Below are 23,929 nucleotides of genomic sequence, written 5' to 3'. Positions count from 1 at the left end.
GACCAGCGAAGATGTGCCTGACACCGGCAGCACAGCTCACAGTCACCCAGTGCCTCCGACCTTTTAGGACGGCCTCACATCCTCCATCCCAGGTTCAAGGCAGTTCTGCGAGCGAGCTCGCCCTCCTCTGTGGAGGACACCCACGTCCCCACGGAGAGCTGCTGTTGTACACACGGTAACTCTCGCCTTGGATTCCACCCACACGGGCCGCAGACTGTGTGCGAAGCCAAACCACTCGGGGCGTGGCAGCTCAAGTCCCAAGGCTGCCAGGAGAGCTGTGTGGGGTCAGGACTCCAGGAAAGCCAGCAAAGAACCCCGCCCCCCCACCAGGAGCCCCACACCCACGTGAGGGCCAGGCTGGCAGGGGCCTGGGCCATCTCTCTTCTCAAGTCTTGAGAGGACTGTCTGTCAAGACAACGGGCGGAGCCCAAGTCGGGGAGCTCAGGAAATTAGGGTTCATCACCAGCCAACACAGAACCAGAGCAAAGCAACACCCCGACACGTTCCAGCAGGGAAGCCCGTCTTCCTCCCTGCCCACGGGTCCGATTACTCCTTATTCCTCTCCTCATGCATCTGCTCCTGAATGACAAGAATCGGGATGCTGCCCCGGGTCCCCAGACCCTGTGCCAGGCCTGGGCACACCCCGAGAAGGTGGCTGCACCTACCAGAGCAGAGGTCAGGACTATGGGGCACTCGGTCTGGCATGCGCTCAGGATCAGGTCTGCGGTCAGGGCAGGGCTTCTGCTTTGTGAACAGGCATTGAAGAGCCCCTGCAGAAGAGAACATGCCAGAAGTCAGTGGTCTGCACGTGTGCCCCACCCCAGAAAGGCGCCACGGCCTCAAAGCACCACTGGCTATGAGGATCCAGCCCAAGAGGTCTCAGCGGGAGATGTGGTAGGCGCAGAGGGCAACAGAATTACCCTGAAGAAGTGGACGGTGATGTCGTGGGTCAGGGCAGTTCCATGAGAGCAGAAGTTTCTCTGCAAAAGAGCACGGGCCAGTGAGAGAGCACCCAAGGGGGCTGGTGGTGGGGGTGGGGGCAGCGTGTGCGGAGAGGCTTTGGCTGTGCTCACGGCGCCACTAATTACCTCGGAGGTCCGGCTTTGGGTCCGCCTGCAAGGCTGGCCCAGAACTCAGCGTCTCACTGCCTAGCCACATGGAGATGGCCCCGGCCTGCCAGCTTCCGGCCCCAGCACAGGCCAGGAGGCCAGTGCCACACTCCCTGCTGGCCCTGTCACCGGGATGGCACCTTGCCTCCCCATCTCCGGCTTCTCTGCTCCGCTGGCCTTCACAGGCCCTTCTGACAACTTCAAGGGAAACTTCCTTTGCTAAGGACCTAAGGAATACCTAGTCTCAACTCCGCTGCTTTCTGAGTCACCTTTTAAAACTCTGTCACTGAATGGAGCCTTAGTTCAATTTTTAGTTTTATCTGTGCATTTTTAAAAACTAGGAAACATCTTCAGGAGTGGAAGTTGTTCTGAAATATGTAGAATGTGCTGATTCCTGGGGACCTCACTGGCTCTGACTGGACGCATGCAGGCTTCAGTCTTTCTGGGTGAGACCTCGGAGCACCTGACACGGAACAGAGTGTACCGCGGAAGGAAGCAGGGCCGACTGGTGGGAACAGCAGTTCTTTCGGCACCACTGGCCTTTGTACACCTGAAATGTCCAAACTGGAAAGAGACGGAGGTGCCTGGCCTGCAAGATTTTACGGATGTTGACGGCTGGACTTGCAGCAAAGCTCTAGGAAGGCACTGAAGCTTCGGAGGAGCCGAAGCTGGTCTCTACGACTGGCTGGCCCCAGTTCTAGCTGTGGGAGGAGGGCTGGGCACACATCAGCCCCAACTGTCTCGGCTTCCAGAGTGGTACCCCCATTCTTGCCCAGAGCAGTCCCACATGGGCTGCACACACTGAAGCAGCTGGCTCCAAGTGACCGCAGCCACATTCGCGAATCTTCCAAGAACCAGATCACCCCCCGTCCCTGCAACCCAAGGTTGCTTGCCCGCACCTACCAGCTCAGAGTTGGCCAACCAGAAGAACTCCGTGCAGTCAGGGGCAGCTGGCTGTTTGGCCTGGGGGCTGCCGACGAGAACCGATGGGGGCAGACCGAGGAGGATCCTTGCAGAGAAGAGTGTGTCAGCGGTGATGGCACAGCCCACTAACTTCACTCCTCGAGAGCTCAGGCTCGGATCGGTGCCGGCCCTGCCTACTCGCTCCGGGAACCAGAGTCCCCCTCTGGGGCTGTGCTGAGCACCTGGGCCCTGCGGGGTCCACTGCCAGCCTTCACGTCTTAACCCCAAGAGCCACTCTTAAGTGGCACAACAGCCAAGTGAAAGGAGGCACCTCAGTCTTAACAAAGCCATTCCCGAAAACTGGGGGACTTCGTGATCTCCCGCTCATCAGGACAGCTACAGTGAGGATCTGTACGCACACATGGTTTTCCCTATTTTGATATGCATTATTTGAGCTTCATCGTTCAAAGCAGCTCCTGGGTCTGAAGGGGAAGGCTTTAATCCAAAGCTTCAGACCCTGCTCTCTCCATGGGAACCCCAATGAGAAAATGCTGTTGCAGGCTGGGGACAGGGCACAAGACCAAGAGAAGAGAAAGCTCAGTGTAAAGACAGACTCTCCACGCGGTGCGCTGTGTTACCATTTGTACACAAGTAGCTCCTGCTGTCTCTGAAGGCGGGCGGCCACATCCCAGCCGCCTGCCAGAGCCTGGAGCCGGGTGCGGAACACTCTGAAAAGGAAGTGCCCCTGCGAAGGACAGCTGCTCTGGGACGCCGCTGGGCCCTGTTCCAGGTCAGCAGCCATCTCCTGCAAAACCAACCAGAACGTTGGTACTTTTATCGCTGGTTCCAGGTGATTGTGTCCAAATGTGAAGGCACAAAGTTCTCAGGGCTGCCGGCCCCAGTCAGGACGGTGAAATGGGGCCGAGTGGGCTCGAGAGAGCTCCCCAGAGGAGCTAGGAATGACTGGGACGAGCCTTTTTACTTGGAAATCATTGAAAATTTGCAACAACAATAAGAACAGCCCAGTGAACACCTTGGCCAGAGCCTCCTAGGGCTAACATCCTACCGTTGATCGTTCGCTCTTCTACTGTGAACGCACAGGTGTCACCAGGCTCAGTACCACACTCAGTACAATGCCTGCTACATACACGGGTGTGCAGTGTTGCCACACGTCCACGTGCGGAGACCAGGTAAGCCAAGCACTGTCCGTGCCACGTGTGACCTAAGCCCATGACACAGTCCGCTTTCCCTCCCCACTCGCTCCTCCTACCGCAAGCCCGTCAGGCCAGATGTGGAGGATAAGAGGTCAAGACGAACGCTTGGAGGGCTGGGATCTCTGCTTTGTGGGATGTTTTATTCATTTGCAGGTAAGATTTCCCAGAGTCCAGGCCACCTGCTCCAGGGTTTCTGCCCCTCCCAGTTTCTCAATTCAAGCACCCGAAGAGAAGCAGAAAACACCCACAGGAAGCGTGAAACCCGCCATAGGGTCCTGTCAGCATGGAGCCGTACGCGGACTGCCAGAGGCTGACTGCCGGTGCACACCGTGGACGCGGAGAGCAGAGGAGGCTGTGGTTTGCACTTTGACCCCAGAGCCTAATCTCTGGGTCCAACTTTTTATTGTCCTGACATGCCCCAGGCCTGAGGCAAACTGCACTTTGACTTCAAAACAAGAGCCCCATTTCCACACCCTCCAATGTACAGCTGCTTTGGTGAAAAGAGCCCCCCAGCCTGGGGTGGTGCCGGGGGACCCCGTGAAAGGATAGTCTCTCAACTGCTCCTTTGCCTGCTGGGGTTTTATGTCCTTTCTCAGAGCCCGACATTCAAATGGAGCAGTTAGGAGTGGACAGCAACCCCTTTTCTACCAAAGTTGGCATCTTCTCAGTTTCTTCGATTTTCAAATTTTAAATGTTCCTAAGCCTAGAGACGGTTCTGACACCACTGATTTTGTTTCTGTATTTTTGGGATATTCACGGGTGAAGCGAGCACACTGTCACTCTGGGTCTGACCCATTATATGTGTGACGTTAGTTTTCATTCGGCTGGGTTGCCTTAAGACATTCATAATAAATACCTTAATAGCAGATGACCATGAAAAGACAGCAGATGACAGATGCAGTGAAACACACTGAGTTTTCATCTTTTAACTCACCTGCAATCTGGAAAAAATATCTCGATTTCCTGTGCCGCTACCGAGAACCAAATCAGAATTCTCTGAGCAATTGTAACTTCTCAAACTGAAACAAAAACATGATCAAAGTCTTGTAAGGGTCTCCTGATGTACAGGCTTTCCGACTTCTCCTCCTACCTCCAGAGGCCTGTGGTCACAGGGCCACGAGGTCCCAGGGAACCACGTGATACCCACAGTCATCAACAACAAACAACAAACCTACAACAAAATACGAGCAACCCCAATCTAGTGACATCTAAAAACAATTGTGTGCCATAACCAAGTGGGATTTATCCTAAGAATAGGAGGTTGGTTCAACACCCTGAAATCCTATCAATAGAATAAAGAAAAACCATGTGAACATCTCTATAGGCACAGATAAAACATTAGACAAAATTCAATTCCCTTTCATGATAAAAACACTCAACTAGCAGCAGAAATGAACTTCCTCAACCTGATGAAGGCCATCTATGAAAAAGCCACAGCTCGTGTTGTTCTTAATGATGAGAGGTTTCTTCCTAAAATCAGAAGTAAGACAAAGTTCTCTTTCATCGCTTACATTCAATACCACTGGAAGTTCTAGCTGGGACAGTTCAGCCAGAAAAAGAAATGAAAAGCAACCAGATTGGAAAGGAAAAAGTTAAACTATCTCCATTCACAGATGACCCGTCTTAAGATGGGCATCTTAAAAACCTATTAAAGCAGGGTGCCTGGGTGGCTCAGTGGGTTAAGCCTCTGCCTTCAGCTCAGGTCATGATCTCAGGGTCCTGGGATCGAGCCCCGCATTGGGCTCTCTGCTCAGCAGGGAGCCTGCTTCCCCCTCTCTCTCTGCCTGCCTCTCTGCCTACTTGTGACCTCTCTCTGTCAAATAAATAAATAAAATCTTAAAAAAAAAAAAAAACCTATTAAAGCAAATAAACAATTTCTCTAAGTTGTAGGATAGGTGATCAATATACAAAAATCAGTTGTATTTCTGTATATCCATGAATAATCCAAGAATGGAATTAAGATAATTCCATCTACAGTGGTGTTAGAATACCTAAGGATAAATGTAACCAAGGAGGTGCAAGACTAGTACGATGAAAACTCTAAAACGTTGAGAAACTTATAGAAGACCTAAGTAAATTGAAAGATATCCCATGTTCCTAGACAGGAAGAATCAGTGTCATTAGAATAATAACTGCCCATAATTACGTACAGATACAATGCAATCCCTATCAGAATCCCAGCTGGTTATGTTGAAACTGGCAAATTGATCTGGAAGATCAATTTGGAATTACAAAGGACGATCGCTTCTCGGCCTTTTGGCTAAGATCATGTGTGGATTACAGAGGACCCAGAATTCCCAAAATAACCTTTGGGGGAACAAAAGGAAGTTGGAAGACCCACATTCCCAATTTAAAACTTCCTACAAATCTACAGTAATTGATACATTGTGATACTGGCATAAGAAGAGATGTATCCATCACAAAAAAATAAAATTGTATTTTTAAAAAAGGGTGTATACACCAAAGTCAATAGAGAGTCCAGAAATAAACTTTCATAGGTGTGGTTAACTGATTCAAAGCAAGGGTGCCAAGACCAGTGTCTTTAACAAAACCTGCTGGGACAACTGGATGTCCATATGCAAAAGACTAACGGTGGATCCTAAACTTATTCCAGAAAATTAAATCAAATGGACCAAAGACCTAAAATAAGAGCTAAACCTAAAAATAATCTGGACTTCATCAAAATTTAACACTTCTGTGCATCAAAGGACTCCCAACAAGGGAAGGAGTGAAAAGATGCTACTAAAATGAGAGACCGTATCTGCGTCTCGTATCGGATAAGGATCTGGTATCCAGAATACAGAGAGAACTTTTAAAATGGGCAAGGATGTGACATTTCTCAAAGAAGATACACAAACTCAAGCTAATGAAAAGATGCTCAGTATCATTAGCCACCAGAGAAAAACAAAGAAAAACCATAATGAAATATACCGCTGCGTATCCATTAGAACAGGTATTTATCGAAAGGTAACATTAACTATGTTGGTGATAATGTGGAGAAACTGGAACCCTCTGATACTGCTGGTGGGAATGTAAAATGGTACAGTTTTGGAAAACAGTCTGGTAGTTCCTAAAAAAGGTTAAGATCTGACATAGCACACTGATCAATCACAGACCTGTACCCCTGAAACAAATAATACATTATATACAAATTTTTTAAAAATACCAATTGAGGGGCGCCTGGGTGGCTCAGTGGGTTAGGCCGCTGCCTTCGGCCCCGGTCATGATCTCAGGGTTCTGGGATCGAGTCCCGCATCGGACTCTCTGCTCAGCGGGGAGCCTGCTTCCTCCTCTCTCTCTGCCTGCCTCTCTGCCTACTTGTGATCTCTGTCTGTCAAATAAATAAATAAAATCTTAAAAAAAAAAAAAGAAAGAAAGAAAGCCGATTCCAGAGTTGACGGCATGGCAGGAATGCGCAGCCCCTGCTCTCACTGTGCACACCTCGTTCTTCCCTCCTAAGAGAATTGAGGACGAGGACTGGCCCCACCTGTGTTTGCCTGGTCCTGCAGGGGCTGCTCCCAGCCACTAGGCACCGCTAGGAAAATTTCCAGCACTACTGCAACATCACATGACTTGTAAGAGTTTTGCTAACTAGGCGATGTGTTTACAGATCCTTGTGGGGAAGACAGAAGCAGTGGGAAACAGAAAGGCAACTGTCCTTGTGTCCTCAGTAATCATTTCCATGGACTGTGTTTCCGAGAGGGTAACAAGATTCGTTTTCTATGATTTGATATGATACACCACCTAACATGTGGAAGATGGAGCTGACAGTCATGAGGACGGAGACTAATAGAGACCAGCTCAGCAGGAAGGCAAACCCAACTCTGCCTGCAGGTTGCAGGAACTCTGCCCCTGTGGCAGCCAGCCCACGCCCCGCAGGTGGTGATGCTTGCCACCTGCTAGCCTACTCATTCTAACCCTTACACTTAGTGACCCAGGTGCCAGAGCAGAAAGACAAGTCATTGCCACTGGCAAATCTACACACAAAGAAAATGGATTCGGAAAACTGACCTTCACTTCAAACAGACTCAGCCTTGCCATCAGGATGTGTTCGACTGTGCTTTGTAGAACACAATGTAGACGGAGAGAAATAAAACGCATTCTTATAACTACCGAAATTAAAAAAGTGTGATGCTTTTTGGCATCAGAATTCCTCACCTGTGGCAGAAGTCTATCAGCACATCGACAAGAACCGAGCACGCGGTCTGCAGCTCCCCATCGCAGCCCCCCGCAGCAGCCGGCACGGGCAGGAAGTGCTCGCGGATCGCCCACTGCTGGAAGTCCCACCTGCAACAGCGAACGCCCACGTCTGCGTGGAGAAAGGCTGCGAACTAGAGCTTCCTGTGGCCGAAAGGCGAGCCCAGAGCCGGGGCCTAACAACAGCAGGGGGTTAGATCTGAGGGACCGGGGCTACCCCCGACCACAGTCAAGACCCCCCTTGGGGGCCATCCCCCTCGGGTCATTATCCCAGGGTCTGCCAGCAAAGGTGCCCGGATCTGGACCAGGCTCTGCAGGTGCTCACAGAAAAGGTCCTGAGGATGTACCGACTGAAAGCCTCAGCCAGGGAACCACTGACCGTCCATTTCTGCAGAATGAGCTGAACCCAAGTAAGACGTTTCCATAGGCCCACGAATGGGCAAGGAACCGTTGAGAAATAGATTTGTGCTACTTGTAGAATTAAAAAAGGAAAGGCCTACGCCCAGCTCCAACATAGTGATCTGGGGGTAAGCAATGCTTACCATGGGTCCTCACACTAGACAATGCACATGCTTCTAGCAAAACGGAGGAGGGGGAGGGAAGGGGGGAGACCCAAGACCGACGAACCCATGCCCAGAGCACTCAGGTGGCTGGGCACAGACCTGAGCAGCAAGCGGACCTCCGTCTTGCGGGACAAGCAGTTATTCTCAGCACGGTTCTGACTTTCTCTCTCCTCTCCTCCTAGAACCTGACACCACGAGACAGCAGCCCCTGCACATGACCCGACTCTGACCACAAAGGGACAGTGGCTCAGGGTGGCTCATGCTGAACCCTGCCCTTGGCTGGCCCCCCGGCGCTCCTATGCCCACCAACTCCGCGATAGCCCCAGCACGTTTCCCTCCCTGACCGCAGGACCCCCACACCCAGGGGCTTGTCAGCACCCCACTCTCACACTCAGAACAGCACATTTCTCCTCCCTGTGGTCTGCAGAATTGGCCCTGGGACCCACAGGAGCTTGGACCTCGATTTACCTGCTCCTCCTGCCACACACTCAGGGCCGGCGCTGCTGGCAGTGCTGACCAGCCTTCTGCCGGCCATCGTGTTCGTCCCATGGGTGAGGTGGATGCCGGCCGGCCGGCCGAGAACACTCCCAGCCCTGGCAGCAGGGCCCCGGACAACCAGGACTCCACTGCGGCTCCTCACCGCTCAGCCTTCCCTGCTCCGCTCCCTCCCAACGGAAGCACATTTGCTGCCCCTGCCATGCCCTCCCTGGGACCTGTTCTCAGAGCCTTGTCTGGGGTCCCGATCCATTTTCACTGTCTGCCTGCTTGGCCCCAGGCCCACTTGGGGTACGCGTGTGTGCAGCTGCTGGCAGGAGTGCCCAGTCTGGGGTGTCAGGGCAGAAGTGCACTGCCCTGTGCCCGTCTGCATGAAGGTGCCCTAAGGGCAGGCCTGTCTCGTCAAAACACACCCCATGTTCAAGAACATTCTAGAAGTATCTGACAAACAGGAGGAACTCAGTACGTTTCTTGAAGGAACAAATGAATGAAACTGTGCTTGTCAGTTATGTTAACTGAACGTTGAGGATATGAGAAGACTTAGACTTTAAGATAATGCAGAAAATCTTACAGCGTTTTGAAAGGCAGATCCCCTACCCCCTTTTAAAGATTGTATTTCTTTGAGAGTGCACATGCTTGCACATGGTGCTGGGGAGGGCAGGGCAGAGGGAGAAGCAGACTCCCCACTGAGCAGGCAGCCTGACCCAGCTTGGTCCCAGGAGCTCAAGATCATGACCCGAGCTGAAATAGAGTCCGATGTCTCATTGACTGAGCCCCCCACGGCACCCCAAGGCAGATGCCTTTCAACACTTACCTTTCCATAGCCGAAAGAAAGTCAAGCTCGGGTTGAATTTCTAGCTCCAGCTGTAACCAGTCCCTGTAAGTCAACTGAGAGCAAAGGACGACATGAGCACCACAGTGTGGACAGGATGCAGAAACCACGGGCCAGCGTGGTGACACTCTGCAGTCCCCGAGGCAGGACTGGGAGCCTCCGCTGGTCTCTGTCCTCTTGCCGTTCCTGGCGGTCAGCCTGAGGCTCTGACCCTGAGCCCTGGATGAAGAGCTCAGATATTGCTTCATCTACCTCTGAACAGGAGGCTCACGACAGCCGCTCACACTCGTACTCTGAGATGGAATTCTCCAGCACACTGCCTGGTTTTGAACAGTTAACCGCACTCAGTTCCTGCACACCACTACCGCCACGACCGCGTTGTGAGTGAGGCGAAGTCACCACAGCACATCCTGATGTCGTGACGCGCTGTGAACACTCCTGGTAGCACAGGTGTCACTCTGAAATTCTTGCAACGATCCCGCGCATGAACGTGGACTAATCTCAAAACCTCACACTGCGTGTCAAAGTGCACCCTCCAGGGGCGCCTGGGGGGCTCAGTGGGTGAAAGCCTCTGGCTTCAGCTCAGGTCATGGTCCCAGCATCCTGGGATCGAGCCCCACATCGGGCTCTCTGCTCAGCGGGGAGCATGCTTCCTCCTCTCTGCCTGCCTCTCTGCCTACTTGTGATCTCTCTCTGTCAAATAAATAAAATCTTAAAAAAAAAAAAAAAAAAAGACACACTCGAGAAATGCACGCACAGCACACTCCCTGTCAGGACCAGAGCTGGCGATACAGAGTAGCTCCTGCTCAGGGACACATGCACGTGTCCACACCCACGATCACCCGAGAGCAGGGGGCGGCGGCCCTCGGAGACACCGGCTATGCTGCCCGCGGGCAGAGTGCTCCCAGCGCCTTGCTTGTGCTAAACACACGCTGTCACACCTGCTCTGGTAAAAGCACTGAATATACAACACGACAATTGAGAGTTTCTTCTCTAAAGTCCGAAATAAGCAAACACGCACGGAACAAATGAAAGGTTATGGAAGGGCAGCAGACCAATAACGTAGCCTGTTGGCTGGAGCAGGCCAAGGTCCCCTGGTGACCAGGCTCAGAGCAGGCCCAGCCCAAATCGGAGCCTGGCAGCTATGCTCCAAGATGTTTATTCACCCTTATGACCTTCTGCAAAACGTTAGTGCCAGGGGAAGCGGGCAGAGCAGAAATGACCTTTCAGTCTTCTTACGAGGCCGTGTGACTTGGCAGTAACACCCAGCACTTTCCCGCAAAGCTGCCTCTGTGCTGCTTCAGCGCCGGGCTGGCCCTCCGTGTCCTGAGGACAGCCCAAATCTATCCACAAAACCCCGTGCATTAGGACGAGGTGAGAAGCAGGAAAAGGGCAGTGGGACCTACATGAACTTCTTTCTCCTTCAACAGTTCCTGGAAGGCTCTCTGTTTCCACAGACAGAGGGCGGCTCGTTGCCAGTCTGCGGACGGCAGGCACAGGAGTCTCCAGGGAAGGCCGACTGCGTCCTCCTGAGACGGGGGTTCTCGGGCTTCTGAGAACAGCCTGAAGAGAATGAACTGGAACTGAAGAGACACAATAAGCTGGTTGTGTGCTCACGGCAGGGCAGCTTGGAGACCCTGTGAACACCCAGAGTGGCCTTGCTAACGCCTCCCGGGACGCTCTGGGCCCCGTGTTCAGCCAGGGATGTAATTTCGGTGACCAGCCCTGTCTGTAAATGTTGGCGCACGTCTGTCTGTCTGTCTCCTGGGATGTAACACCTGGAGGCAGGATTGCAGGTTCTAAACTGTCCCCCATGCGGCGGGGCGGACACAACCCCACAGCTGCCGCCGGCGCTCTCCCCAGCCGGCTGCTGGCACTGGTGTTTCCACTGAAAGAGGATGCCTAGTGGGGAAGCGCCAGACTGTCTGGGAGTACATTTATGTCTGCCGCTAGGAGATCAGACTTTTCTTGATGTTCACTGAGCCACAGGCTGCTCGAGGCGACCAGGGGAGAGATAGGGACACCCCTCAGAATCACACAAGGTGGGACCAGGAAGCTCCTTGTCGGGGCCGCCTCCTACTCTCTGTTGCAGGCTTCAAAATGCAGGCACCTGAGCCTAAGTTCCTCACCACCAATGACCAGAGCACAAGTATGCCCAGACCCCACTCAGGGGCAGGACCAGGGTTGCACAACGGACTCTAATGGGACGCCTGGAACCGAGATCTGCATTTCTGTTTCATAAGATGTTCCTTAAAACTCCACCAAAGGAGTCACGCTGGTTTCCATTCTAAGTTCAAGTTCACTTTTGCCACCCCAGGTTTCTAGTACACATCTTTAAATTTCTCTGCTTTTGGGATGCCTGGGTGGCTCAGGCAGTTAAGCATCCAACTCTTGATTTTGCCTCAGGTCATGACCTTAGGGTTAGAGATTGAGTCCCACATCAGGCTGTGTGCTCAGTGCAGAGTCTGCTTGAGACTTTCTCTCTCCCTCTGCCCCCCGTGCTCACCTCCCTCTAGAAGAAATAAATTCTCTAAGTTTCTCTGGTCTTGTAATAAACAAAAGCATTCAACAGATGAGGGAGGTCTTTTGAGAAAATCAGAACTCTTGTTTAAATACAAAGATACCTTCCACGAATACTTATCTTCTAGTATACCGATTTCACAAAAACCAGTGTCTGTTTTTCTTTTTTTTTTTTTTAAGATTTTATTTATTGGACAGACAGAGATCACAGGTAGGCAGAGAGGCAGGCAGAGAGAGGAGGAAGCAGGCTCCCCGCTGAGCAGAGAGCCCGATGCGGGGCTCGATCCCAGGACCCCGAGATCATGACCTGAGCCAAAGGCAGCAGCTTAACCCACTGAGCCACCCAGGCGCCCCAGTGTCTTTCTTTTTAGAAAAATGAGGGACAGAGGCGCCTTGGTGACTCAGTGGGTTAAGCCTCTTCCTTCAGCTCAGGTCATGATCTCAGGGTCCTGGGATCGAGCCCCGCATCGGGCTCTCTGCTCAGCGGGGAGCCTGCTTCCTCCTCTCTCTGCCTGCCTCGGCCTGCTTGTGATCTCTCTCTGTCAAATAAATAAATAAGATCTTTAAGGAAAATAGAAAAGGAGGAACATTCATGGTCTTTGTCATCTTACTTGCCCCCTTCATCTTAAGTCTGCGAGCAAAAGAGAAAGGCCGTGTTCAGCCCCAGCAGACAGGTGAGGCAGCTCCCAGGACACGGTCCGAAGCACAAGAGAGCACAGCTGTGCAGAGAGGGGGCGGGGAGAGAGCGGAGAGCTGGGCCTTCACTAGAAACCTGCATGAAACTGGAGATGCACCGAATGCAGAAAAGGATGTGGACAGACCTACCTTTTTCAGGAGGGCTGGAGATAAGCCGCTGAACAAAGTATCTTGCGACATAGAAGGAGACTTACACAAAGAGTAAGAAATTGCCGCTGTACAAAATCTGAAAACAGAAAACATAAAATGTACAAATGTGCTGCATGCAAAATAAGGAAATAGAACAGTAGTGTGAATTTCACAAAACCAAACAGACTGCATTCTAACCCAGATGTCCCAAGGGGCAGTCTTGGTCTCGGTTCCCGGCCAGGCCGGCTCCTCTGAGCCCTCGGGAACCGGGTCGCATTACACCTGTTGGTCTGAGCTCTGTCTACGCTGAAGGCACAGACCCAGCAAACACAGCAACGGTCAGACTGTTCAAGTACAGGCTTGCTTTTACCGCACGAAGAGTCATGGCAGGACAAAAGCCATCAAGTCAGATGGGGCTAACAGTGCTGCTGACCTGTCATCTGAAAGGGTTTCCACTCACCCAGTCACTGTTCCTTCCTGCAGGAAGTCTGTGGAACCAGACAGAAGCAGGCCCAATTTCAAACTCGGCCTATGGTGGAGACTTTGCCTGCCGGTGTTGGGTTATCAAGGGTTGGGAGACAAGAGACTGACCCCGGGGCCGAGGGGAAGGGAGGAAGGTGCTGAGGAAGGAAGGGGGCCAGGGCACCTTCACGAATGACTGCTGGGGGGCACTCTCAGTGTTGCCCAAAGCCCCTCAGAGGCAGAGGGCTCTGCCTCCCGCTGGGGAGGGCTCAAGGCAACCACTGCAGCGCAGGTCTCCCCCACTCTAATTCCTCATGTCTTTTGTCAGTTCTGTCCATGGACCGCAGGCCCAGACCCAGCAAACAACTCCCACTGGAGCTTCCTGGCTTCTTCCCTGACCCTCTATCTACTCACCCTGAGACCAAGTCCAGCCTCCCAGGACCACGCCCCTGTCCTCCCTGAGGGGGCAGCCGCTCTCACCTTCACCAGCCCACCTCTCCCCAGCACCTACCGCCCCCCCACACAAGGGCGGGGATGCGGTTCCCCCCAGGTCCTGCAATGCATCTGGCCCACAGTGGCTTTTGAAGGAACCGTGGAGGTATATGCTAGCACCAACTTCTAGAATGATGGGTCTTGAAACCCTTTCAGATGAACTTTTTTGGACTAGACAACTCCAGGTGCAGGAACTCACCCTAAGGAAATAACTACTTGCCACAGGGAAGCCCAGCAACCCAGCCAGAAGGATGGGTCCAACTGGACGCCAGGCACTCCCAAGACAAAACCCAGTAATGCTCGCCTCGACCCAAAGATGGCTTGACAACATGGAAAGGTATCTACAGTCTATCATTGATGTCTTAAAAGGCAGTTTACAAACATGATCTCATGTTTGTAAACAAGGAAATACACACAGAAATACAATAGAAGACTCTGGAAAGATGTGTACAAAACATTAAAGGGTGATTATCTATGGAGTGTGTTTGTTTGGGCCAGTTTTATCTGATGAGAATGTGCTACTCTCTGGAGAGCAGAGAGGTGGTCAGGGTTAGGGAGCGGAGGGGCGGGAGGAGCAGCTCACTTCAGGCAGAAGAGTGAGGTCTCCGCGGTTCCAAACGGCAGGAGGCTACCGAAGAACTCTGGGACAGGGAGGCTCTCGGCGGGGGCAGGAAGGGCCACGTGCACGTCTGGGAACGCAGGCCTGGACTCGCTCAGGTGCACGACCAGGGCAGCCAAGCCCAGCACGTGGGAGGCGCTCAGACTTGGGCCCTGAAACGGGAGATGGTGTTTCTCCAGGAAGCAGGGCAGAGCCCACATCCCAGGCAGAGGGAGGCAGCGGCTCTACCTGATGCCGGAGCAGCTGGCAGAGCCGAGTGAGCATCACCGGGAGGAGCCTGTGTCCACACACAGTTGTCACGAAGCGTGCAGCCCAGGGACCCTGCCTGCAGAGGTGGCCATGAGGCAGCAGTCTGGCCAGTCCTGGCCCTGCATGGCCCTCCCGTGGAGTCCGCCGCGTGAGCCGTCACACACAGGAGGCCCGAAAAAGAACTGGGCTGTTCCCCAAACAGCAGGCTCCCCTGTGGTGCTGCTTACCCTCCACCCGAGCAGTCAGCACGGCCCCACCACCCACCTGGGACCCCCAACCAGGACCGAAGGCAGAAGGCAGGACCCAGGGTGAGAGGCAGCCTAGGGACGGACGGCCATGCTCCTCGTCCTCATCATGAAGACTGGGAGGAGCTCACTGCACCGGGGAGGCCCGTCTCAGCCCCCGGCCGCTGTGCGCAGCCCCCCCCCCCAGGAAAAGCACCAGCCTCTACCTGTCTGCTGGTGCGAAGCTGGAGGCCGCCATCAGGTTCTGACAGAAAGACGTCAACAGGAGATCCGCGACCTGACAGAGACAGAGAGACAGTCACCGAGAAACAGAGTCCTGGAGAGAGCGGGAGCCCGACGACCTGCTGACGCCTTGGACACGGCAAAGCAGGTGCACATCTGCGGAGGAAATGCTCACGCTGACGGTGGCCGAACCCCATTCCTGAATCCCGACAGATGGCAGCGCAGGTGGCCCATAGTCCCGGCCCCGAGATGGTGCCCCAGGGGACGGGTCGCACACCTCGTCTCCCCAGGCCCAGAGAGTCAAGAGTTTTAGGCTTTGGGGCCGCAAACACCACCTGCTGCGTGTTCTGCAGAAATGTAAAAGGAGTCTGTATACGCAGAGGCGGGGGTGGGCTGCCCCCGGGCGGAGCAGGCCCAGCTCCCCACGTCTTGTTTCCCGATCCGGCCCACTCGACGGCCCAGCACCCACACCCCGCACTCACCTCCTGCTCCCGCGGCTCCAGGTGTGGAGCCCGGAGGCTGAGCTGGACCCGTGAGAGCCCCAGGCTGCTGTCCTCCTCGCCCGGGCCCAGGACGGAGCTGAGCCGCTCGGAGACCAGTGCCAGGTGAGCAGAAAGAACTGCAGACGAAGAAGGCCACGGTGAGAGGAGCCAGACAGCCGCGGACACCCAACCATGCCTGCACCTGGGGCTGGCTCTGTCCATCCTGGGTGCATGTCCCCGAGGAAGCAGGGGTGGACCGCGACACGAGACGGGTCGCCCGGTTCTCTGAGGGGTCCGCGTGCTCCTTTACCATCAGAGACCTGGACTTTGCACGCACTCTCCGAGTCCCCCTCACGCTGCTACACCTGCTGAGCTCCGCGTCCCACCGCCAGTCTCCAGGCGCGCGGCAGGGAAGCAAACAGGCCACCAGGCCCGCTGGAACTGGCAAGTGTGCGGCTAGAAACAAGGCTGACCAGACCTGTTGGGATCCTGCTGAAGCCGGGCAGGCCGCCCCGGCCTCCACATACCCATGTCCCTACATCATGGGAGTGCAGCTCCGAAAGGCCACACACCCAGGGCGCTGGGGGCCACCGCGAGTGGGGACACTAAGCTGGCATTGGGGACATTTCCTCTGGGAGACTCCCACTGAACATTCTGTCCTCGCTTGAATGCAATGGTTTATGATCTATAAAAACTTACTATACTTCCTGGGTAAAAATATGGTCTATTTACTTTAGATTCTGCATTTTTCCCAACAAAAATCTCTTCGATATGAGACATCAATATTTGATTTTATGGACTGCCACTCTGTAGTGTGAACCGGTCACATTCTTCCTCCACAAGCGAACATTTGTGCCTCGCCATTTTCTAGGACCTCGTCGCCCAGAAGCAGAGGCCCAGTGCTTAGTGTCCCTGCTGGTCAGTCCCTTCAGAAAGACACCCCAGGGCCTCGGGATGCCAGTCTTCTCCCTCCCCGTCATCTGTCCTGCTGGAATGTCAAACGGCAGAGTGGTCGCCCCTGCTAAGGGTCTATGACAGCCTGAACGAGAGTCGCGCCCTGTCCAGCAGCCACCAGCGCCGCACTCAGGCTGAACCGAACTCCGGCCCCGGAGGACACCCACGCAGCCCACAAAAACCCGCCACAGACAGCCCCGCCCTCGGCCAGGTCCTCACCATCACTCTGTGTAGGGTCTGCCACGGCGGCTCGGAACTCTCTGAGCGCAGCCGCAAGCAGCCCCAGAGGCTCCTCCATGCAGCCGGCGTCCGCTGTCCTCCCTGGGGCTGCACCTGGGAGACGACAGGACACAGCCCTAGACACAGCTCGTCAGTGAGAAGGGCAGACAGAGGCGCCAGGCGAGGGGAGGCACTGCTGGGCACTGATCATTGGACCAGAAATTTATTCGTGAAATGTTTAACTTAAGAAAAAACACGGTTTACACACAACATGCCATAAAGATTAAAATGTAAAGAAAAAGGACCAGAAGCAGAGTGAGGGAGTCTGGGTGGGGACATAGGATTGTGGATGAGTGACAATTTATTCAATTTCTGCGAATTTTAAGAAACATTGTCATACTGTTTTTTTATGACAGGATATTAAAAAAAGAATAAGATGTAAAGAAAAAAGCTAAGGGGGCGCCTGGGTGGCTCAGTGGGTTAAGCCTCTGCCTTCAGCTCAGGTCATGATCTCAGGGTCCTGGGATCGAGCCCCGCATCGGGCTCTCTGCTCAGCGGGGAGCCTGCTTCCTCCTCTCTCTCTCTCTCTCTGCCTACCTGTGTTGTCTGTCAAATAAATAAAATCTTTAAAAAAAAAAAAAAGAACAAAGCTAAGAAGTAGTATATATAAGATGATTACTAGCTCTCAACATATATTGCATAAATTTATGAAAAAATCTGATCACATATTTATAAAAGAAAAAAAAATTTTTTTTTTCAAACACGTAATGTCTTGCTTCAGGGGTACAGGTCTGTGGTCCGTCAGTCTTACACCGTTCCCAGCGCTCACCGTCGCGCATATGTCCATCTCCACTGCTCGTCCTCCAGCCGCCCCACCGCTCCGACCCCCTCCACTCCAGCAGCCCTCAGTTTGTTTGTTTTTTCCCTGACGTTAAGAGTCTCTTATGGTTTGTCTCCCTCTGGTTTCATATTGCTTCATTTTCTCTAGATTCGCCTGGGATCCTCTGCCTTGTTTCTCAAATTTCACATATCCATGAGATCGGATGATCTGACAATTGTCTTTCTCTGATTCACTTATTTTGCTTAACATAACAGCCTCCAGTTCCATTCACATCATTGCAAAAGGCAAGATCTCAATTTTTGATGGCTGCATAATGTTCCATTGTATATACATACACCACATCTTTATCCATTCATCTGTCGATGGACATCCGGGCTCTTTCTGTAGTCTGGCTATTGTGGACATTGCTCTTATAAACACTGCGGTGCAGGTGACCATTCGGATCGCTACATTTGTATCTTTGTGGTAAATACCCAGTAGTGCGATTGCTGGGTCGGAAGGGAGCTCTATTTTTAAGTTTTTGAGAAACCTCTATGCTGTTTTCCAGAGTGGCTGCACCAGCTTGTGTTCCCACCAACAGTGCGGGAGGGTCCCCCTTTCTCTGCGTCCTCGCCAGCACCTGTCCTTTCCTGACTTGTTAATTGTAGTCATTCTGACTGGTGTGAGGTGGCGTCCCACTGTATTTCCCTGATGCTGAGTGATGTTGAGCACATTTTCATGTGCCTGTTGGCCGTCTGGATGTCTTCTTTGCAGAAATGTCTGTTCATGTCCTCTGCCCATTTCTTCATTGGATTATTTGTTCCTTGGGTGTTGAGTTTGGTTAAGTTCTTTATAGATTTTAGATACTAACCCTTCATCTGATATGTCATTTGCAAAAATCGCCCATTCTGTTGGCTGTCTTTTGGTTTTGTTGACTTTTCTTTTGCTATGGAAAAGCTTTTTATCTTTTTTTTTTTTTTAAAGATATTATTTATTTGAGAGAGAGATCACAGGTAGGCAAAAAGGCAGGCTCCCCGCTGAGCAGAGAGCCCAATGCGGAGCTCGATTCCAGGACTCTGGGATCACGACCCAAGCCAAAGGCAGAGCCTTTAACCCACTGAGCCACCCAGGCACCCCATGAAAAGCTTTTTATCTTGACGAAATCCCAATCGTTCATTTTGCCCTTGCTTCCCTTGATTCTGGCGATGTTTCTAGCAAGAATTTGCTACAGCTGAGGTCAAAGAGGTTGAAGCCTGCGTTCTCCTCAAGGATTTTGATGAATTCCTGGCTCACATTTAGGTCTTTCAGCCATTTTGTCTTAGTGTGTGGTGTAAGGAGATGGTCCAGTGTCATTTTTCTGCACGTGGCTGTCCAATTTTCCCAACATCATATGTTGAAGAAACTATCTTCTATTGGACATTCTTTACTGCTTTGTCAAAGATTAATTGACCACAGAGTTGAGGGTCTATTTCCGGGCTCTCTACTCTATTCCATCGATCTATGTGTCTATTTTTGTGCCAGTACCATGCTGTCTTGACGATCGAAGCTTTTTAATGTATTGAGGTCAGGCATGCTGATGTCCACAGCTCTGGTTTCTGTTGTTGACACTCATCTGGCTATTCAGGGTCCTTTCTGGTTCTGTGTAAATTTTAGGATTATTTTTTCCATTTCTGTGAAAGAAGGTGATGGTATTTTGATAGGGACTGCACTGCACTAAATGTGTAGACTGCTCTAGGTGGCATAGACATTTTCACAATATTTGTTCTTCCAATTCATGAGCATGAAACTATCTTCCATTTCTGTGTGTCTTCCTCAATTTCTCTCATGAATGCTCTATACTTTTCTGAGTAGTAATTCTTTGACTCTCTGGCTAGATTTATTCCTAGGAATCTTATGGGATTAGGTGCAACTGTAAATGGGATTGACTCCTTAATTTCTCTTTCTTCTGTCTAGCTGTTGGTGTATAGAAATGCAACTGATCGGGGCATCTGGGAGGCTCAGTGGGTTAAGCCTCTGCCTTCGGCTTGGGTCATGATCCCAGGGTCCTGAGATTGAGCCCCGCATCGGGCTCTGTGCTCAGTGGGGAGCATGCTTGCCCTCCTGTTTCTCTGCCTGCCTCTCTGCCTACTTGTGATCTCTGTCAAATAATTAAATAAAATCTTTTTAAAAAGAAAAAAAAGAAATGCAACTGATTTCTGTGCACTGATTTTATATCCAGCCACTTTACTGAATTCCTGTATGAGTTCTAGCAGTTTTGGAGTGGTCTTTTGGGTTTTCCATATAAAGCATCATCTCATCTGCAAAAAGATAGAGTTTGACTTCTTTGCTAATTCAGATGCCTTTTATTTCTTCTTCTTGTCTGATTGCTAAGGCTAGGACTTACAGCGGTCATAGTCAATATCCCTGCTTTGTCCCTGACCTCAGGGGAAAAGCTCTCAGTTTTTCATACATCAAAGAATGATATTCACATGATTTTCATAGATGGCTTTGATGATATTGAGGAATGTACCCTCTATCCCTAGACTGTAAAGAGTTTTGATCAAGAAAGGATGCTGTACTTTGTCAAACACATTTTCTGCATCTATTAAGAGGATCATATAGTTCTTGTTCTTTTACTAATGTATTGTATCACATTGATTGATTTATGGATGTTGAACCAACCTTGCAGTCCTGGGATAAATCCCACTTGGTCATTGTGAATAATCCTTCTAATGTACTGTTGGATCCTACTGACTAGTATTTTCATGAGAATTTTTGCATCTGTGTTCAACAAGGAGTTGGTCTGTAATTCTCCTTTCTGATGGGGCCTTTGTCTGATTTGGGGATCAAGGTAATGCTGGCTTCATAAAATGAGTTTAGAAGTTTTCCTTCCATTTCTATTTTTTGGAAGTCTCAGAAGAATAGGTATTAATTCTTCTTTACATGTTCGGTATAATTCCCCTGGGAAGCCGTCTGGCCCTGGGCTCTGGTTTGTTGGGAGATTTTTGATGACTACTTCAATTTCCTTGCTGGTTATGGTTCTGTTCAGGTTTTCTATTTCTTCCTGTTTCTAGTTTTGGAAGTTTATACATCTCTAGGAATGTATCCATTTCTTCCAGATTACCTGATTTTTTTGCATATACTTGTTCATAATATGTACTTGTAATTTTTAAAAAAAATTTTTTTAAAGATTTTATTTATTTATCAGAGAGAGGGGGAGAGAGCGAGCACAGGCAAACAGAATGGCAGGCAGAGGGAGAAGCAGGCTCCCTGCTGAGCAAGAAGCCCGATGTGGGACTCGATCCCAGGACGCTGGGATCATGACCTGAGCTAAAGGCAGCTGCTTAACCAACTGAGCCACCCAGGCATCCCATGTACTTGTAATATTTTAAAAAAAGATTTTATTTATTTATTTGACACAGAGATACAGAAAGAGAGGGAATACAAGCAGGGGGTGTGGGAGAGGGAGAAGCAGTCTTCCCGCTGAGCAGGAAGTCCAATGCGGGGCTCGATCCCAGGATCATGACCTGAACTGAAGACAGATGCTTAACTGAGCCACCCAGGCACCCCTATAATCGTCTCTTTTTCTTTGGTATTGGTTGTGATCTCTCCTCTTTCATTCATGATTTTATCTGGGTCCTTTCTCTCTTCTTTTGGATAAGTCTGGCCAGAGGGTTATCAATCTTATTCTTTCAAAGGACAAGATCCTACTTTCATTGATCTGTTCCATTCTTTTAGTTTCTACTGCATTAATTTCAGCTCCAATATTTATTATTTCTCTTCTCCTGCTGGGTTTAGGCTTTCTTTGCTTTTTCTCTACCTCCTTTAGGTGTAAGGTTAAGTTGTGCATTTGAGACCTTTCTTGTTTCCTGAGAAAGGTTTGTATTGCTATATACTTTCCTCTTAGGAGTGCCTTTGCTGCATCCCAAATATTTTGAACAGTTATGGTTTCATTTTCATTTGTTTCCATGAACTTTGTTCATTCAACTTCCTGTTGACAATTCATTCTTTAGTAGGATGCTTTTTACCCTCCATGTATTTGAGTGCTTTCCAACTTTCTGCTTGTGACTGAGTTTGAGTGTCAAAGCATTGTGGTCTGAGAATATGCAGGGAGTGATCCCAATCTTTAGGTACCAGTTGAGATCTGACTTGTGACCCACAATGTGATCTATTCTGGAGAATAGATCCATGTGCACTAGAGAAGAATGTGTATTTTGTTGCTTTGGGATGGAATGTTCTGCATATATCTATAATGTCCATCTGGTCCAGTATGTCATTCAAAGTCCTTGTTTCTTTGTTGATCTTTTGCTTAGATGATCTGTCCATATCAGTGAGGGGGAGTTAAAGTCCCCTACTATTATTGTATTATTGTCGATGTGTTTGATTTTGTTATTTTTTTAAAGATTTTATTTATTTATTTGACAGAGAGAGAGATCACAAGCAGGCAAAGAGGCAGGCAGAGAGGGAGGGGGAAGCAGGCTCCCCGCTGAGCAGAGAGCCCGATGGGGGGCTCTATCCCAGGACCCTGAGACCATGACCTGAGCCGAGGTTTAACCCACTGAGCCACCTATGCACCCCTGATTTTGTTATTAATTGGCTTATATAATTGGCTGCTCCCATGTTAGAGGCATAAATATTTACAAGTGTTAGATCTTCTTGTTGGATATACCATTTAAGTATGGTCGAGTGTCCTTCCTCATCTCTTATTATAGTCTTTGGTTTAAAATCTAAATTGCTGGATATACGGATCGCCACTCCAGCTTTCTTTTACTGTTCATTAGCACGGCAAATGGTTTTCCACCTCCTCACTTCAAATCCGGAGGTCTCTTTGGGTCTAAAATGAGTCTCTTGCAGGCAGCATATAGATGGATGTTATTTTTTTATCCAATCTGATACCCTGTGTCTTTTGATTGGGACATTTAGTCCATTTACGTTCAGGGCAACTAGTGAAAGATATGAATTTAGTGCATTGTATTGCCTGTAAGATGACCACTGCTGTATATTGTCTCTGGTTTTTTTCCTAGTCTATGCTACTTTTAGACTCTCTCTTTGCTTAGAGGACACAAAATTTCCTGTAGGGCTGGTTTGGTGTTCACAAATTCTTTTAGTTTTTGTTTGTCCTGGAAGCTTTTTGTCTCTCCTTCTATTTTCAATGTCTACCTGAATGTCTAGATTTTGATGTCTGTTTCCTTCCCCAAATTAGGTTAGTTCTCCACTATAATTTGCTCCAATATACCTTTTGCCCCCTCTTTCTTTATTCTTCTTCTGGGATGCCAATTATTCTAGTATTACTTCATTTTATGGTATCACTTGTCTCTCGAATTCTCCCCTCATGATCTAATAGTTGTTTATCTCTTTTTCTCAGCTTCTTTATTCTCTATTACTTGGTCTTCTAGATCACTAATTCTCTCTTCTGCCTCATTTATCTGAGCAGTGAATTCCTCCACTTTTTATTACACCTCATTAATGACCTTTTTGATCTTTTGACTTGGTTATGTTTTATTTCTCCAGAAAGGGATTTTCTAGTATTTTCTATGCTTTTTTTCAAGCCCAGCTAGTATCTTTATAACTGCTATTCTGAACTCTTAGTTTCATCATCTTACTAATGTCCATGCTACTCAGGTCCCTGGCAGTTGGTACTGCCTCTTGTTCTTTCTTTTGAGGTGAGTATTTCCATTTCATCATTTTGTCCAGAGAACTAGAAGAACAAGAGAACAAAATGCTAAATGGGTAGCAACAACTCCAGAGAAACAAATCAGAGGAGATCTGAAACTTCCAGAAAGTGGTCGCTTTTCGGTACCTAGAGTTGCAGCAATTCTTTTCTTCGATCTTCTGTTGAGTTCATAGGTGTTCAGAATGGTTTAATAACTCTCTAGCTGAATTCCTGGGACCAGACGAAATGTAGGTCTCCTACTCCACCATCTTGCTAGCTCTTCAAGAAAAATGTTTCGAGGGACACCTGAGTGGCTCAGTTGGTTAAACGTCTGCCTTTGTTTGGCTCAGGTCACCATCTCAGAGCCCTGGGGTCCAGCCCCACATCCAGCTCTCTGCTCAGCAGGGAGCCTGCTTATACCTCTCTCTCTGCCCATCCCCCTGCTCGTGCTCTTGTGTTCTGTCAAATAAATGAATAAAACCTTAAAAAAAAAAAAAAAAAAAAGGAATGCACACTACATATGTTTTAAAAGCAGAGCAAGTTCCAGTTCTGGGGTCACCAGAGAAGACAATGGATAAACGCAGTGAGCCTCACAAGGTAAACACTAGGACAAAACCAGAAATCATAAGGCTTCTTTTATAAGCCCTGCCAGATAAAGTATAGTGAACATTCTTGAGGCCCCCAAGGCAGGGCCAGGGGGCTGGGTAGTAGGGAGGAGCTGCCTCTCACACACGGGACACAGCCCTACAGCACGGAGGTGAGCTATTTCAGTACTGTTGCAAACAAGTGTGAGACCTGGGACTTTCATTCTTTGCCCTCTCAAGTTTCTTCAGGCTCCGTGGCTGTGAGAAATCATCCAAGTGTGTAAAAGGAAA

The 23,929-nt window shown here is 50.1% G+C and overlaps 1 protein-coding gene across 9 annotated transcripts in view; it reads right to left on the bottom strand.

Moving 5' to 3' along the window:
* The window catches only part of FANCA (FA complementation group A), a 61,464-nt gene that overhangs the window by 3,998 nt on the left and 33,537 nt on the right, over positions 1-23,929 (bottom strand). For 7 of the 9 annotated variants that reach the window (XR_014305696.1, XR_014305697.1, XR_014305698.1 and 4 more), the window contains 14 exons: positions 16,603-16,716; positions 15,430-15,566; positions 14,932-15,002; positions 14,460-14,556; positions 14,196-14,383; positions 12,659-12,755; positions 10,720-10,896; positions 9,296-9,369; positions 7,385-7,513; positions 4,161-4,245; positions 2,651-2,817; positions 2,013-2,118; positions 921-980; positions 666-770 (listed from right to left, as the gene is read on the bottom strand). Coding sequence is in view for 6 of the 9 variants with exons in the window: in XM_082711434.1 (XP_082567560.1) it covers positions 666-770; positions 921-980; positions 2,013-2,118; positions 2,651-2,817; positions 4,161-4,245; positions 7,385-7,513; positions 9,296-9,369; positions 10,720-10,896; positions 12,659-12,755; positions 14,196-14,383; positions 14,460-14,556; positions 14,932-15,002; positions 15,430-15,566; positions 16,603-16,716 (1,607 nt within the window). In the remaining 3 variants the exon portion in view is untranslated. The remainder of the gene's footprint in view (positions 1-665; positions 771-920; positions 981-2,012; positions 2,119-2,650; positions 2,818-4,160; positions 4,246-7,384; positions 7,514-9,295; positions 9,370-10,719; positions 10,897-12,658; positions 12,756-14,195; positions 14,384-14,459; positions 14,557-14,931; positions 15,003-15,429; positions 15,567-16,602; positions 16,717-23,929) is intronic. The other 2 variants (XM_082711435.1, XM_082711438.1) reach the window with 1 other exon arrangement.

This window comes from Mustela nivalis (genome assembly GCF_964662115.1).
Source record: "Mustela nivalis genome assembly, chromosome: 18".
In the NCBI taxonomy this organism is placed as follows: domain Eukaryota; kingdom Metazoa; phylum Chordata; class Mammalia; order Carnivora; family Mustelidae; genus Mustela; species Mustela nivalis.
The sequence above is the reverse complement of the archived record's forward strand: the minus strand, read 5'-3'. Positions and strand labels throughout refer to the sequence as shown.